Source organism: Melanostigma gelatinosum (assembly GCF_949748355.1).
Source record: "Melanostigma gelatinosum genome assembly, chromosome: 17".
In the NCBI taxonomy this organism is placed as follows: domain Eukaryota; kingdom Metazoa; phylum Chordata; class Actinopteri; order Perciformes; family Zoarcidae; genus Melanostigma; species Melanostigma gelatinosum.
The window spans coordinates 20,190,201-20,206,506 of NC_136650.1; the positions used below are offsets into that span (position 1 = coordinate 20,190,201).

General features: G+C 43.2%; 2 protein-coding genes across 2 annotated transcripts; one reads left to right on the forward strand and one right to left on the reverse strand.

The window, feature by feature from the left end:
- Nucleotides 1-246: 246 nt before the first annotated feature.
- ube2ql1 (ubiquitin conjugating enzyme E2 QL1) lies at nt 247-10,934 on the reverse strand. The gene is made up of 3 exons (XM_079288524.1): nt 10,846-10,934; nt 9,239-10,160; nt 247-1,032 (listed from the first exon to the last, which is right to left on the reverse strand). The coding sequence occupies exons 2-3, from the start codon at nt 9,941-9,943 to the stop codon at nt 901-903; spliced, it is 837 nt and encodes a 278-aa protein (XP_079144650.1). The 5' UTR covers nt 9,944-10,160; nt 10,846-10,934; the 3' UTR covers nt 247-900.
- Nucleotides 10,935-12,326: 1,392 nt separating this feature from the next.
- med10 (mediator complex subunit 10) lies at nt 12,327-14,498 on the forward strand. The gene is made up of 4 exons (XM_079287922.1): nt 12,327-12,551; nt 12,634-12,717; nt 13,198-13,300; nt 13,700-14,498. The coding sequence occupies exons 1-4, from the start codon at nt 12,430-12,432 to the stop codon at nt 13,793-13,795; spliced, it is 405 nt and encodes a 134-aa protein (XP_079144048.1). The 5' UTR covers nt 12,327-12,429; the 3' UTR covers nt 13,796-14,498.
- Nucleotides 14,499-16,306: the final 1,808 nt, after the last annotated feature.

Below are 16,306 nucleotides of genomic sequence, written 5' to 3' on the forward strand. Positions count from 1 at the left end.
TAAATGAAGCCACAAGAGACGGAGAGAAAGAAAGGAGAAACAGAGTGAACGACGAGCTGAAGAAACAGATACAGAGAGATAACGAGAGAGAGAGAGAGAGCACAGCTCCATGTAAATTACAATCAGTTGCATTGAACTGTGAGCAACGGCACAGTCGAAAGAAAGGGGAAATGAAGTAGTGAATGAGTGTGTATCAACGCCAGTGCGCTGCCCGTCTATTAAACATTAACAGCTTCATTTATATGTAAATGACCCGGCAGCTACAGAGAGAGAGACGTCGGGAACCGATGCCAGTTCAGTGCTTTGGAGGAGAAGATAGGGAGGGAGGGAGAGGAGAGGATGGGATGAAGAGGACAGAAGAGGGGGATGAGTCTCCTTCATTCAGTAGTCCTTCACATGGGTGGAAGAGCCCACACTGTCCGATTTTTCCCGTACGCTTGTAGGTGTGCTTCATGACAAAAACTAAAAGAAATCCACCGACAGTAACGCACACTCCGATGCACACACTCCCAGTCCGACAAACACACACACACATACACACAGCCACACACACACCTCCCTCTCAGGTCTTTCCAAAATGTGGGGAAGTATCTCCCCGGACGAGAGGGAGGGGAACAAAAGTTGCTTCTTGGTGGAGGAGTGACGATGATGGCGGCGTGTCTGCTCTCTCCGCGAGTTTCGGTGGAGATGAGGGCAAAAAAGAAAATCCCCCCCAAAAAAAACCCCCAATAACACAAGACACACAAAACCAAAAAAGAAAGTAGAGAAATCTTTTGGGTGAAACAGCAAAAGGTGAAGATGGGTCATTGTTGAGTTAGCGTGGTGTGTCGTTTTGCGTGTCGGGGCTAGCTGGGTTTTGTTCCGGCTAGCGCGGGGGTCGCAGGGTCGGCGGCCGAGCACTCAGCCGTCGGACACGGGCGGGGACACCCAGCCGTACTTCTCGTGGGTCTTCACCAGGGACTTGAAGGTGGCCTCGGCTTCCTTGCGGCTGAAAGCTTTCTTGGACTTCCCTGATTTCCTACATATACGCCCCTGTGAGGACACAGATACAGAGAGAGAGAAAGAGAAAGAGAAAGAGAAAGAGAGAGAGAGAGAGAGAGAGAGGAAGGGGTGAGAGGGAAATTAGGTTAGGCTTGTGATACAAAAATATACACAATACAGACGCCATCAAACTGTCCGCTAATGGGACGAGTTGACGCATTCCTTCATTTCTTTAGGATTCTTCGTGGGGTCTGTACACAATAGTCCTTCATCTCATCTCAGTTCGGGGACACCATCACAAAGGTGCAGCTAACAGTACGGACAGCACGGTCATGTCCTTCATAATGTCTTTGTTAGAGATTGTTGGGGGTTTTAAAGGAGCTTTATAATACAAACGTGGGTTTTTTAGAGCAAAACTTCTACATTCTGTGAAATTTATTTAGCTTTCTGATGGAGAGTTAAATGAAGATTTATAACACGCTCGTTTATTAAGTTTCAACACTTTAGTTTTTGTACGGATTGAAGCGACAGTGTGTAGGATTTGGTGGCACTGTGTTGCTGAACACTCCTTCACTGACTCCTCCCTTTACAAGACTGCCTTCAGGTAAAGAAAAAAAATGCAAAAAGGCACTCAGAGTAAGTGTTTGGTATTTCCGTTCTGGACATGTGTAGAAACATGGAGGTGCAACATGGTGGACTCTGTGAAGAGGACCCGCTCATTCTAAGCTCACGAAAACACGATTCTTAGTTTGAGGTGATTATACACTAATATGAATATTAAATTCAATTTCTGCTAATAGATCTCCAAAAGAAATGCTACACACTGGCCCTTAAAGATCCAAAGATATAACGTGTTATTCACTCAACTAGAGGTGCTGGTAGGGAGATTTGTCTTTATGCTAAGCTAAGCTAACCGCCTGCTGGTTTAAGCCTTGTATTTAACAGACACGTGAGTGGCATCAGTCCTCTTATCTAACTTACAGAAAGTGAATAAGTGAATTTCCAAAAATGACAACGAAGATGAACTGGTGAATCAATAATACATTTAAAAAAAGGTCAAAACTGTTATATTCAAATGTTTTTTTGTGTGTCTTGTTGAAGGTGTCGAGCTGGAGGAAGTTGGACTCATGACGTCAGTATTTCCAGTTCCTGGCTACAGCCCTGCAAACAATGTCTGCCAAAGAACCTACTTCCACGCAATCTATTTATTTGTCTGGCTGTCAGAAAGCCATTTATGAATACAATTTCACAAAACTGGACAGACAAACAGGTCCTGAGTCCAAGAACAGTTGATTGGCGTTGTTGGCGATGATCTAAATGAAGGACCTCAGCAAGTACGTGATTCATGTAGTTTTGTTTTGCCATACGATAATGGAGATAGAGGTGTCCTTCCAAGTCCTGCATTTGCCAACTAAGCTGCATAAATCTAAAGCTGCCATGTGTAGCGCTTTAGGTGATAGCATTTAAAGCCGCAACTATTGCCAGGAATAATAAATCTGCCAATCATTTTGGATGGTAAAAACCGTTTGACCTGTAAAGTGTCAGAAAGTGGTGAAAAATGACCATCAAAGTTGTGTAAAGCCGCACAAATATTAAGTTTACAATCATGTAAAACAGAGAAAAACAACAAGTCATCACACTGGAGAAGCAAATGTTCAAAGTGACTGTTTAGTAGGTGGAACGAAAGTCTTGTTTTTTTTTTGCATGTTTACATTGATTTTGCTTTCTGGACCAAATGAAGAATATCAGTGTGTGAAGTGTACATTAAAAAGCAGCCTGTATCTCAAAAGTGTTATTTGTCAGATCTGTATTTTTGATCAAAAGAAAGATGATTCTCTTGCTCACAACTGTCAGCAGTGTTGTCAAGCTCATTCCAGAAAAAAGTGTTTCAAGTGTCTCCAGGTAGAATAATAAAGACAGAGATACAGCCCACACATGCACATGGATGAACTCGATGGTGAATGCACTGCCGCAGTGGAGATGTTGACAGGGCGAGTGGTCTGAATGCAGGCTTAACATTCGATCAACGTTTGAAGGCCGGGAAAAGGGCTTTTAAGACCTCAGGTCCAATCACAAGCAATGGAGAGCCGAGAGATACCCGGAACCAACTACTGCACTGAATGATGAAAGAGTTGAAAATATGACAGAAAATAAATATATGAGCGTGTAACCCTCTTGTGTGAAAAGCATCTCACAGAGACATTTTTAGCCATGCAACACCGTGATGAAGCCCTCCCTCCTTCACACACAGGAGCTAATAATACGCATGGGATAACAAGGGGCAAAAAACAAATGGAGAAAACAGGTGTGACGATAAAGCTGCTTATTCTGTTTTGTTGGCAGCGGTGCTAAGTCTTCCCTAAAGCCTGTGGGAGGAACAGTCTTCACATTGAAACAGTCTGATAGATACAGAGCCACGACAAAGGCGTAAATCAGACACACAGTCAGTTTCAATAAAAATCACCTCAGAATTACAGAAACATAAGAGATGGAAGGTAAATTGGTCTGACTGCACAGTAAATCTCTGGTCATACTGCAGCTATACTGAGGCAGCATCCACCGGGTCTAACAGGTGAAGCAAATACGTAAGAGCCTTAAACCTGCATTCTTTCTAATGGCCATCGGGGGGCGACTCCTCTGGTCTGATTGTATAGAATTCTATGGGAAAACATACTTCTTACTTGATTTATTACCTCAGTAAACATTGTAAACACGACTTTAAGGTCTTAATTGCTAGTTTCAAGTCTTCATTCAATATAGGTGTTCATTTAAATAATGGTCCCATTGAGAGTAAAATAGACCATAAAGCCACGTATGCTTTAGGGCGGGGCTACCTTGTGATTGACAGGTCGCTGCCACAGCGTTGTCCAGTCTGGGAGTTGTCCGTGTTTTCGTCTTACAACTTGAACCCTTTCACAGTGTGTTTTCAGTTCATTAAAAATGAATTGTAACATTTTGGTCGCCTACAATTTCTAATTCAGCGTTCAGTTGTCTCTGGTTACAAAAGACCAAGATGGCGAGCGCCAAAATGTCAAACCCAAAGCTTCAGGACAACAGTCCACAAACCAATGGCTGACGTTACAGTGACTACGTCAACTTATACAGTCTATAAGCTAGACTGAAGTTTATGCTCGTTGACTCATGAGACACTGGCCTGTTGCAGTGCACTATGTCTGGTATACTGTCCTGTAATTGTTTGTATGTGCTCCATAACAACACTGCATCACTTCCTTCTACCCAGAATGCTTCTTGGCAGGGAGAAAATGGCACTGAGGCCACTCTACTCCGCTGAAACCACTACTAATGAAATTATTTGATATGGTGAGCTCCTCTGCATGCTGCAGTGCAGATAAACAGCCTCACATTGTTAGACCTCCATGGTCTGCACGTCAGTCCTGCAGCTGTACGATCCACTGTCTTGTTTGTTAGGAGGAGAGCACGGGGTAAATGGAGCTATGTTTAGCTTTAGAAGTAGTTTGACATTTTGGGAAGTGTGATATTTAAGACATCACTCTCATATTTCTGTGTGCCGTAAAATATAAAGCGACAGCCAGTTAGCTTAGCTTAGCATAAAGACTAGAAACAGTTGGATACTGCGAGCCTGGCTCTTTCCAAAAGTAACAAAATCTGCTGACTAGCACTTCTAAAGCTCAAATTAACATGTTATATCATGTCTGTCTGTACAAAAACACCGTCAAGAGTTGTCGTGACAGTTTCTTGGGACAACGTTTTCACTGCTGTCAACATCACAAACTAGATTTCAAGTCAGCACCGTTATTAGGGTCTTGATAGATATCTGAAAACCTGAATAACTAAAACCAAACTATTTGCATGGCTAGTGGAACATCATGCGTAAGAAAATGTCTTTGTTTCTTTTGTAAATTGCGGACTCCCTCTTAGTTCAAGTCAAAAACTAAACATCTGACTCTACGCTTCTATTTTGCGCTAGTTAAGCTAGTTTTCTCTCTTTAACTTTGAAACAAGTAAAGTAAATCTGACGTTTTTCTCAATCCTTTCAATTCATTCTAGAAAGAAATCTACAAATACACTGATTTGTATTAATCCCTGATTCCTGGTCAAACAACAACCCTGCTAGCTCGTTACAATAAGATTAGCAAACTGCGAATTCGTGGTTTCAGGACATAGACTTGTTGTCCCTGTAAAACAGTCTTACTCCTGAATCCAAAAGGCAACAGCTCACATATCTTTTTTGAACTAATGTTGTCTCAACACCAGGAAAAAAGAGCCCAAATACAAGATTTAGATGAGGACTAGAGAGATTAAACAAGATAAGTGTATCTGCATAATCGTTAACATTAGCCTAGGGAAAGCATTCGTGCTGTATTTAAAAAAAAAAGAAAAGCTGTCAGTTCCTCTTACAAGACGTGGGTTTTAGGACTACAATTCTGAGCTGCATGCTCTCCATGCAATGAGACACATCAGACACTGTCCAGCATTAATTCTCTGATCTGATGGATGATCGGTACGTCCTGTTGCGTACTTGCCCGGCTATTTTGGGTCAAAAGTGATGCCGGGGATAAAGGGAGATGAGGCGATACCGTTGAATGATCTGGAGATTGGGGTTACAGTTTCCATTCCTGGAGCAACACTGGCCTCATTTCACTGCGGGGCTTAGCGATACTCTCTCTCAATTTGTCCCGCAATCTCCCTCGAACAGACACACATCTTGTGTGTACGTGTGTGTGTGACAGAGAGACAGAGTATGATAGGGGAAAAGAGTGACAATATGCGTGTGGATGTGTGTATTGTTGCACAAGGGTCTATGACTTCAGCATGAAAAGGGGAAATTGAGCATTAACTGGCGCCATTGTGGTCGCAGTCATCGACAAGAATGGCTCGACGTGACGCATCCAAAGCCGGACGGAGAGAGAAAGTGAAAATATCTGGTCGTGAGAGAAAGAATGGACAAACAAAAGTGTGTGTGAGTCTGTGTTGCCAGCTGAGCGCCCCCGGGCCTATACAGTGCCATGTCAGTGTTGATCTATTTCAGCTCAGCACTCGCCGGTTGAGAGGTACACACTCGTGCAAAGTGGCTGCTGGGTAATCGTGTGAATGTAGATCAGTCAATGGGCAGCGGAGGGAAGGCCCCAGTGCATGTTGGGAAGCAGCTCTGGGGGCATTGGGGTGTGTGTGGGATGTGGGGGATTGCATAACGCAGACATGTGCTTAACGGGGTCGGGATAAACAAACAAGGATCAATGTCATCCGCATCAGATCGTTAAGGACAGCCCAGTGGGTCTGATGACGGGGTCATTACAGGATAATACCGCTGTCCTTTTTTAGGTTGGCGTCATTGGTTTAGCTTCCTCTGTCTGCGCAGTCAGCAGACCACTGTGCTGTCATTCACCCATGTACAGACTTACACAGACTTCAATAGAACAATGAAATCCATCACAGAAAACAGGAAACCTTAACGGGGGAACTCCACGTCCCACGTTAAACAGCGTCATGGCTTCTGAAGGAACTTTCCAAAGCTGGAAAAAATACCCCTGATGACGCCATAGGGGGGTCATCTCGGCTTGGAAGTGGGAAGTACACCTTTTTTAAGAGAAAGTCTACACTACTGACTCAATTTGAGAAAAGCAACAAATTATTACACGAGAGAAGGTGGAACCAGCGAATGTGTGTTTTTGCTTTTTAAATGGCAAAGAAGGATCAATCGTCAAAATTCGTGTCACCTCGCAAATTGTTTTCACATCTTTTTAGCAGGTGGCGTCTTTCGCGCTTGATAGCAGCTCATTTCAGGCTACGCACAACTGGTTTGTATTTTCAAATGAGCGACACACAGCCGACAGGTGGTTTTTACGTGACGAAGGTCTGAAGACTGAAGTGATGTCAGTGTGAGTACGAGTGACTGTTTACAGAAATGAATCGGGAATAAGGAATCTAATTATTCTTGCCTGCAGTGCAAAGTGAGAAGAAAAGATTGGGTTATAGCCAGGAGTATACTTCTAAACACCACTCGTGTACTTTCTAAACACTGCTGTACAGACAGCAGTACAGACCAACTACCAAATTAGCTCACGCTACAAAGGCACTTATATCAGACATTAAGGTGTTTCTACCACCTGCAAAGCATTATGGGACTTAATTCACTGTCATACAAGATAGATTACAATGTGCCAGTGATTGCCTAAAAATCGGAAGTTAAGTGTCCGAAGGCCAGGCTGGTGAACTGGTGATTACCTTTCGTAACGTCTCCTCATTTTAGCTTGTGCGATTGTGTGTGTGCGTGTTTGTGTGTTCCTTCACATCTGCAGGTGAAGACACGTGTGTCTCTGTTGACTTTCACCTCAACACTTTGTCACCGCGTGTTTCCTCTCACACTGAGAACAGGCAGCAAGCTTTGAAATAAACTACTTCCCTATTGTCAGAGCGAAACCGGTGCCCAGGGACGAATACATCTATCCTGTTTGTTGAGGTTTATATATTATATATATATATATATATATATATATATATATATATATAGTTCCTCGTATGTCGTGATGCATGAGTGACGAGTTCATCTCGCAGAACATTAGGACATGCACGCGCCAGCGTGGGCACACAACCACAGAAGAGGCGAACAAAGACATAAAGAGGCGCACGCACGCACACACACACACACACGCACACACACACACACACACACACACACACACACACGAATAATTTATCAATATTGTTTCCATTAGCAACCTGAAGAGGGAAGACACTGCACCATAATTAGGGAGCACTGCGGAGCTGCCTGCTCATCTCCTCAAGCAGCAAATCAACACACACACACACACACACACACACACACACACACACACACACACACACACACACACACACACACACACACACACACACACACACACACACATTCCTCTCTTAGCTGTGGGTACAGTTTTTTTGTTGTTGCATGACCTTGCTTGGCTACAGATGCTTAATGACAACAGAGGACTTGAGAATAGTGTTCAGTTCTATCATCCAAGACAAAATAAGCATGAAGGGGTTGGGGGGGGGGTGGGGGGGGGGGGGGGGGTTGGGTAGGATAATCCAGTGACAGTCTACATAAGGTCTCCTGCCACAGCGCTGTCATGCTGCTGACGTCAGACAGAGAGTCAGTGAGGAGAAAGAAGCAAGACTCTACGGATGAAATGACTGGGATATGATGCAAAAGTGAGCATTTTGAAAACGCTATTAGAAAACTGTGATTCTTATCAGGGTGGAAACTAGAAAATCGATTCAGAGTTTAAACGATTACAGCCAGGAGTGCATCTGGAGATTCAGGCTTTTCTATTGAAATTGCAGAGCTGCTGCTGCAGTGAACTGAGGATGTGAAAAACAGCTTTGACAGGATTACATAATCCAGTCAGTCTAAATCAGAGAAGCCTGCTGGTAGGTAAGCTACCTGCTGCCACCATTTATTCAAATGTCTTTCCATCTGTCATCACGCATCGTCACATGTTGAATAACTTCGTCCAATAACCTGCTGTAGCACACATATTGTGAGGCTGCATTAGAGCCGGTGGAGGGACCGCTCCATTTCACGGCAGCAGGCCTTTGTTGTCAAAGGATGCTGATTTATGGAGGCAATAAAAGGAGAGCAACCCGGTGCTGCAGAGAAGAGCTTGAATCAAGGAGATACTGAGGTTTGGGCTGCATGAAATGGCTGCTGTAAAGTCACATAAAGATTAATAATATTCATATTCATGGGTTGGCTCACAGCAGGGAGGAAGGGGAGGAGACTACGGGCCTACGATGTGACACGGATAGCGCACACTGAGCATGATGAATGCTATAAATAGGCTAAACATACAGCAAATGCATCAATTGTACTCAATGTTTTTATCATTCAATGATAAAGTAACTGTCTCCCATTAGCACATATTTCCTATTGGGATAAACTCGTGAATTTCCCTTTAAACATGTAGATCACTCCACTGGTGTCCAAAAATGACACTCCATTCAGGAAAATAAAAAATGAAAGTAGATCAGCAAAGATGACATTACCAAAAACACGTTTTCTCCAGTTGTATTGTACGAAACACTACTTTAAATATTCATATTAGACTAAAAGCCTCGCTGTGGTGGGCATATGTTGTACGTGCGTAAAAGCAGTTTTACGAGTTAATTACGCATGATGCACGAATAGCTCATGATATTGGTCATACCCAGTGCGTGTCGTGGCTGAAAGTGAATGCACTATGATTAACATGCTGTATGGTTGATGGATCACCCGCCATGCAGCCCTTCATCCCCTCACCTGTCCTTTTACGAGGCTGGCCGCAAACTGCCTCATGACTGCCTCCACCGTGTAGGCGCTGGACCATCCGCGGGGCGTCAACAGCTCCATGCATATGGCCCCGCCGTCCAGCACGTAGCCGTTCTCCAACCGGGGCGTCAGGACCCGCATAAACGGCGGCGAGAAGGGGAAATTGTCGGGAAAGGTGACGTTGAGCAGTATGAACTCGGTGCTGGTCTCCTTCATGTCCTGCCACAGCGCCGAGTCCTTGTCCACCTGGTGCAGCTTGATGTTCCAGTCATACAGGTTGTCCTCCACCAGCTCCACCGTGATGAAGTTGTCCCCTAACCTCCTGATCTCCTGTAGCTCCTTCATCAGCCTCCGCGTCCGGACCTGGGTGCAGTGTTGCCGGTGAGGCGCCAGCGGTGGTATCGAGGAGGCAGTGGTCGCTTTACTCCCGCCTCCTCCCGTCTGCTGCTTCTCCTTCGCATCCTTGCCCTGCTTATCCTTGCCGGACGGCTTGTCCTTGCCCTGCTGGTCCAGCTTCCTCGCCTTAATCTCCGGGGTGCTCAGGATGTTGGTTTCGTTGGCGGTTTGACAGTGTTTGTTGGCGTTGTTCTTCTGGTTCCCTTTAGTCCCCTTTAGCGAGCCCTGATGGTGCTTCGGGTCCTCGGTGTCTCGGTCGTGCAGGCGGATGAGACCGATCTTCCGCAGTAAGGTGGCCATAATTTTCTATAGATCTATGGTTCTCCGCCGATCCCCCCCGCACAGGGGCAAGAATCACCCTTTACAGTCGGTCCCCGCTCACAGAGAAGACCTTTCTTGATGTTGATGATCAACCTTGTGCCGCAATCACCCCCTCCGCTCACTGCAGCCACAGGATGAACACAACCGGGGAGCCTGTCCAGTTTTCTCCACAGTGCATCATTTCGACGCGGCTCGACTGAAGAACGAAACAGTAAAACCACAATAAATGCGAGTTTAGGTGAATATTCACTTACAGACAACACCAAAATAAAACAGTTTTGTCTAAGTACATTATTGGAAGTATATTTTTTCCCCACAAGTGTACCGACACCATGACTGTGACTGCAGTTATATCAACCATATATAGATACATTACGCACGAGCATGGGTAATAGTGTGACACATATTATCAGATGACCGTCTATTCTTGTTTCACACCGAATAAAATACATGCATATATTACAGGGTTGTCATAGAAGGAACGTCAACGTAATGAACGTAAAGGGAGGAAAAAAACACATAATGCATCACAAGGTTGTTACAACAAATGATCTTCTCACGAATGATTAGACACACTACCCCCACAGGAAACATACAGGAATAATACAGAAACACAGACTATGGGAGAATAAAACACATACATGTTAATATTACTAAGGTCACGAAAGGCTTTGAGGATATATGCACCATAAACTGTTGAAAAAAGTATGTATGTATGTAAATGTATTATATTAGTATAGGGAATTTAAACACCATAAATACCATATGCGCCAAAGAAGATAAATTCCTATCATAAGAATATGACACATTCTCCTGTATGTGCTCCGCCGCCCACACGGACCCAATATCAGACCAGCAATCCGACAGCAGCCCGTGCTTACCGTAGACGGGTGAGAGTCGAAGTATGTCCGTTTTTATATCCCGTTATGTAGACCGAACACCGATCCCGTTGTGAGTAAAAAGCCGAAATGTCTCCACCGCCCAGTAGACCTGCCGTCGGAGGGAGCTGCAGCGAAGAAGAGAAGGAGAGCCTTTGAAGTGTGTGTGCAGCTGCGCAGCTCCGGTTTTAATGCAGCCGAGGACAAACCAGCCCCCGGTAATCCTTCTGAGGCAATCTGTTCCTACCGGTGAAGCTCTAACACGGCTAGGCGTTTTTATTTTCAAAATAAAAGCTCTGAAGTTGCATTCACAGTAAACTAAGTACCAAAATGGATGCATTCATTTTGAAAAATCATAAAGAATATAGGCCTACTGTAAATGGAAATACAGTAGTGGCATAATCCAGTTGACTATTACAATAAGGACCACACATCAACTATAAACGTCTATAAATTGATGCCTTTCACCATACAACTCACCGCATCTTTAATGCTACATCAACTCATTAACTATTGGATGTATAAAGAAAATTGTCAACACATTAAGATATGATTCATAGCAGGGAAAAATAGAAACCTGCCTTTAGCAGAACAGAGCAGTTTCACAAACGTTTATGAAAAAAATAGCATAATTGTTAATCGAATCTTAATGTAATATTACTTTTATTTTGGAATTCCATGGTCTATTTCCTTGTTTATTCTGGCTAAATCTGTTCAGTTTGACGTTCTTGTGTAGAGAATAGATTATTGCCTCTATTCAATGGAAACAAGGAGGATGATGCCGGAGTAATGCAATCTCAACGTCACTGACATTCACTTTCACTTTAGTCTCCCATTTACCCCAATGCTGTCAGCACATTTACATATGACACTGCCACACTGAGTGAGCAAAACTCCGCTTTATTTTGGAGGTCCGTTGGAAAATACAGGGTATTCTTGAGCCTTATAATAAGAGACAGATAATAAGACTAAATGTAGGCCGGTGTCTCGGCATTTGTTAGACCTAGGGTTTCATTTTCCTTCATGAGGTGTATGATTTTAAACGTAGAGAGGCATTGCAGTAACATATTGCATTTTTTTCTAAACATATTTGTAAAAGTACATACTGTACTGTGTATGTACATTCGGTCATACATAGTAATTATACAACATAGCTGGATGATGCTGGATATGAAACAAAACGTGTGTAAAAGTTTTTATTTATTTAATTATAGCACATATTAATATACATTCTCATTAGGATTTACATCAGTAAGCCGAGAACATTTGGCATAATAATTGTACAGTACTGGTTTAGATGCAGTCAAGTCCCTCTGCCGTAATGAACTCAATCCAGTTTATGGTTTTGACAAAGAAGCGTCTTCTCAACTGGCAGCGCGACACTTTGAGGCAGTTTACGACAATCTGTCATTGGTCGTTACCTTGGTAGCAGAACAGCACCACAGCGATTGGCTTATTCTGTTGCCGTAAAGTACTTCGGCCGTTGTGACTGCCGTAGAGTCGGTGGTGAACAGGCAAAACCGATTATTTTAGGCAAAAAGGAGTATTTTCTATTTATTTCCGTAGTTTAAATATAGTCGGTTAAAGATGGCGGAAAAATTCGATAATCTGGAGGAGCATCTGGAGAAATTTATCGAGAATATTCGACAGTTGGGAATCATCGTCAGCGACTTCCAGCCCAGCAGCCAAGCAGGACTCAACCAGAAGCTGTGAGTCGCGAGGACGTTTGTAACGACACGGATCTGCGAGTGAGCATCGTGTTTAACTCTACTGTTGACTTTTCTTTCTCAGAAACTTCATGATATCTGGACTGCAAGACATCGAGAAGTGCCGTCAACAGCTCCACGAGATCAACGTACCGCTAGAGGTCTTTGAGTGAGTCTAGTAACGTTCATTTAGCTGTTCTGTTATTGTGCCTGTACGGCTTTCATAACCTACATAATAATATCTTCTTTACGCATATCTGCTGTTGTCTGCTGCATTACTGTGGGTGCACGTATTTGTTGTGTTGAGAGAATAGCTTTACGTTAAAGCCACGCCAAACCCCATTAGAAACTCTGACGATTTTATATTATCATTACTTTACGGCAATCTAGTAATGTACAGGCCTCTGTTTTTACTTTGACCCTGGTTGTTGAGAGCCTCTTTTAAATTCGGCATAGATATGAATAAAAAAACAACTAAACATTTTTAATTATATTAATATCTTCACCATTTTGTTGCCACTCTTCATGGTCTACTGTATGCCAAGCTTCCCAAATGTAGCTCATGGAATTCCTAAATCCTTTATCTGTGCTTCATCGCTTCGTCCCGGCTCCCTCGGCTGATGTTGTGCCTTGTGCGTGTGTTTTGTAGATACATCGACCAAGGCCGAAACCCTCAGCTGTACACCAAGGAATGTCTGGAGAGAGCCTTGGCGAGGAACGAGCAGGTCAAAGGGAAGATTGACACCATGACGGTAAGTGATTGTGCCAGGGTCGCTGAGATTCCCCACCAGTGACACAGCGAGAACGAACTGCACGAACAGACGATCTCACTGATTAAATGCTCCCAAGCGTGTTTGGGAATTTCTTAAAAGATAAAAAATGTCCCTTTCAAGGATGATCTTCATTCAACAAAGAGCTATGTACTCGAGTTAATCCTCTCTGTTGAGTAGTTATCAATAATTTGATACATTTATTCTACATTCAGATGCGTCTTATGTTGTCTCTTTTATTTGGTAATGTAATTGAGCACAAGGCAGATTTCTTTTTGGTCTGATCAACGTTCATTTGTTTATCATCTTCTACATGAAAAGTAGTTATTATCAGTATCGATGACAAACCAACATCTGCTGTTTTATTGTCTTTTATTACAGAAATTCAAGAGCCTTCTAATCTCCGAGCTCGGCAAAGTCTTTCCAGAGGAGATGGTGAAGTACAAGGCTATACACGGAGAAGATGCCCCCTCCTAGTGCCCGCTGCCCCCCCAGACCTTCAGCCTGTGAGCCTTGAATTGAAAGCCTGAACTGAGTTTGACCGAGCAGGTTCCCCCAGAATATGATACAAACCTGTTATTATTTCTCGTAAATATCGTGATGCTGTTGCTGACTAAGAGTTGTTTTTTCATTTCTGCTCAGCACTCAGCCAATCCTGTCCTTTTCTGTCCAGTTAAACTTAATTTAAAGAAATGTAAATCAATAGCGAGTATGTGGGAAGAGGAGAAGGGAGAGCGATCATTTTCAGCACTGGGTTGATGTGCTGTCAGGAGACACATTTAGTTTTAATGTCCTGTTGATGATGCATGGGCACTCAGTGGGCAGCAGAGGCCGTTTCCACAACTCCTAACTGTACGGAAGATAAATGTTCAGGAGCTGCAAGGCACCAATCTGACTTTACTCCCATCAGATGTACATACAGTATATTTATACTCTTACACTTTTGCCTTTTGTAATGCTTCCTAATCATTGTGCAACGTACGTTTGTACCGCAACACAGTTCATGACGTTTTGTATCGAGCTCAGGTTTCTAATGGCCACGATGATTGAATGCAAATGCTCTTTGATGGTAATTCTGTGCCTGATCGCTTGTCGTGGTCAGAAATGAGTGCATTCTTTATTTGTACCTTGTTTGTATTATAATAATGTTTTGTTATTAAATGATCCTTGTTGGACTGGTTCTGTGTGTCGACATTGTTTTTATTCCAGGCAGCAGATTCGACCAGTCACCTGTGAGGTTTGAATGCGTCAAGCTATTGTGAACTATAACACGAGTGCAATGGTGCAGAGTGCAAATGCTGGTATAAATATTAAATCATTCATGTACCAGGTTGCTTTATATATATATGTACAGTATAAGCATTTACATTTCAGTTTACAGTATATTAAGTGCATACAACAACTTGCATTTGGCAGTAATATTGACGTGTTACAAAAGAAACTTCAGTAAAAATGCAAGTATTCATGTCAAGTACATGTTACCCCTAAAATCTTATTTTCAGGGATTCAAAATGATTGAAATACTGAAGAATATTACTGACAACTGATGAAGCAAAGTATACAGTATATCGATATATATTTTGTACTATTGTAGTATTTTGTGTTTTTCCTTCTTGCCTGTTGCTATTACAAATAATAATAACCTAAAATAAAATATAAAAGAGGATAATTATGGAATTATTTTAAAATCCCATGAACCAAGATGACTGTCAAAATAAAAGCCTGTATCTTGGCTGAATGTGTCAGTGGGCCAGCAGCAGACATGATGGCGCTCAGCTCAAGAGGCTCCTCCAGAACGCCTTGCATTGCAACTATAGACAGCCGGTGCAAGTGTGAGTGTCTGCCCGTCTATAGCAGAGGCACAGATGCTCTGGAGACAGGGCCGCGTCATCAGGTCACGGCCCACCACGCCTCCTCCTTCTAGGGGTTTAATCACGACGACGCCCCCCCGGTGACCCTGGAGGCCGATCCTCTGGGAGAGAAGGAGGGAAATGAGCTCTGTTATTGGTTTGTGATCTATGCAGCCAAGTGATGCGGTCAGCCCTCTCCCCTCGCTGTCACTCTTCCCTGAGGATTACCGAACACGCGTCTCGTTTAGTCAGCGGTGGTTCAGTGAGGACTCAGCTTCCATCTTCTGTCGGGGGAGGAGTAGAGTCCCGGATGCCATATTTCTCAACCTGCTTTTTAGATGTTGCATGTACTGTATGTGCTATAATGTATTAACTGGTTGATACTTACTTCTGTGGAATGTTAAAATCTTACTCTTAATTCTTGCTTTTTTAAAGGAATAGTTTCTTATTTTGGGAAATACACTTATTTGAGTAAAATGAGAAGATAGATAGTAAGAAGTACTGTAACAAAGCATAACCAACATATGAGTTGTCACAACTCAACTGTTTAGTTACAGCTCATGTGTGGTCTGGAGGCGGATTTTGTAACCCTCGGCCAGGCCATAGCTGTTTCCCTCTGTTTCCAGTTTTTTGTTGTAAGCTAACTGGCTGCTGCTCCATATTTATCGTACAACATGAGAGTTGTATAAATCCTCTCATCTCACTCTTCAAGGGAGAAAATTCGCATTATTTCCCAACGTGTCAAACTATTCAGAACTGTGAGCACATTTTCATGCAAAATATATAAATATGTTGAGTTGACGCATTCTTTTTGCAAGGACAGTTCAGTGTATACCTACAAAAGTATATAAAGGAGTAGCAGTACATTTCATCTTTCCACTGCCTGAGTACGACGGCATTAGACGAACAGATACAGTCTTTCAGCGAGGACGCACTCAGAGCACCTCAGCCGCCTTTGTTCCTCCACGCTTCATTGTCGCCTGTTTTTACCCTTTGACCGTGCGTCTGTGACTCCGGATGACGAACGTCCTCACTGCAGCGAGTCACAGAGGCGGTGGTCAAGGGCACCCTTTCAATCCAATAACAAGCCGATTCGGAGGAGTGAGGAATTCATTTAAATGCTGTTTTTATCCGGTTT

Excerpts from the sequence above, each read along its gene's own strand:
- med10 (XM_079287922.1), top strand. The coding sequence starts at position 12,430 with ATGGCGGAAAAATTCGATAATCTGGAGGAGCATCTGGAGAAATTTATC. Across the intron at positions 12,552-12,633 it reads GCAGGACTCAACCAGAAGCT|AAACTTCATGATATCTGGAC; the intron begins GTGAGTCGCGAG and ends TTTCTTTCTCAG. Across the intron at positions 12,718-13,197 it reads GTACCGCTAGAGGTCTTTGA|ATACATCGACCAAGGCCGAA; the intron begins GTGAGTCTAGTA and ends TGTGTTTTGTAG.
- ube2ql1 (XM_079288524.1), bottom strand. The coding sequence starts at position 9,943 with ATGGCCACCTTACTGCGGAAGATCGGTCTCATCCGCCTGCACGACCGA. Across the intron at positions 1,033-9,238 it reads CCAGCCTCGTAAAAGGACAG|GGGCGTATATGTAGGAAATC; the intron begins GTGAGGGGATGA and ends GTGTCCTCACAG.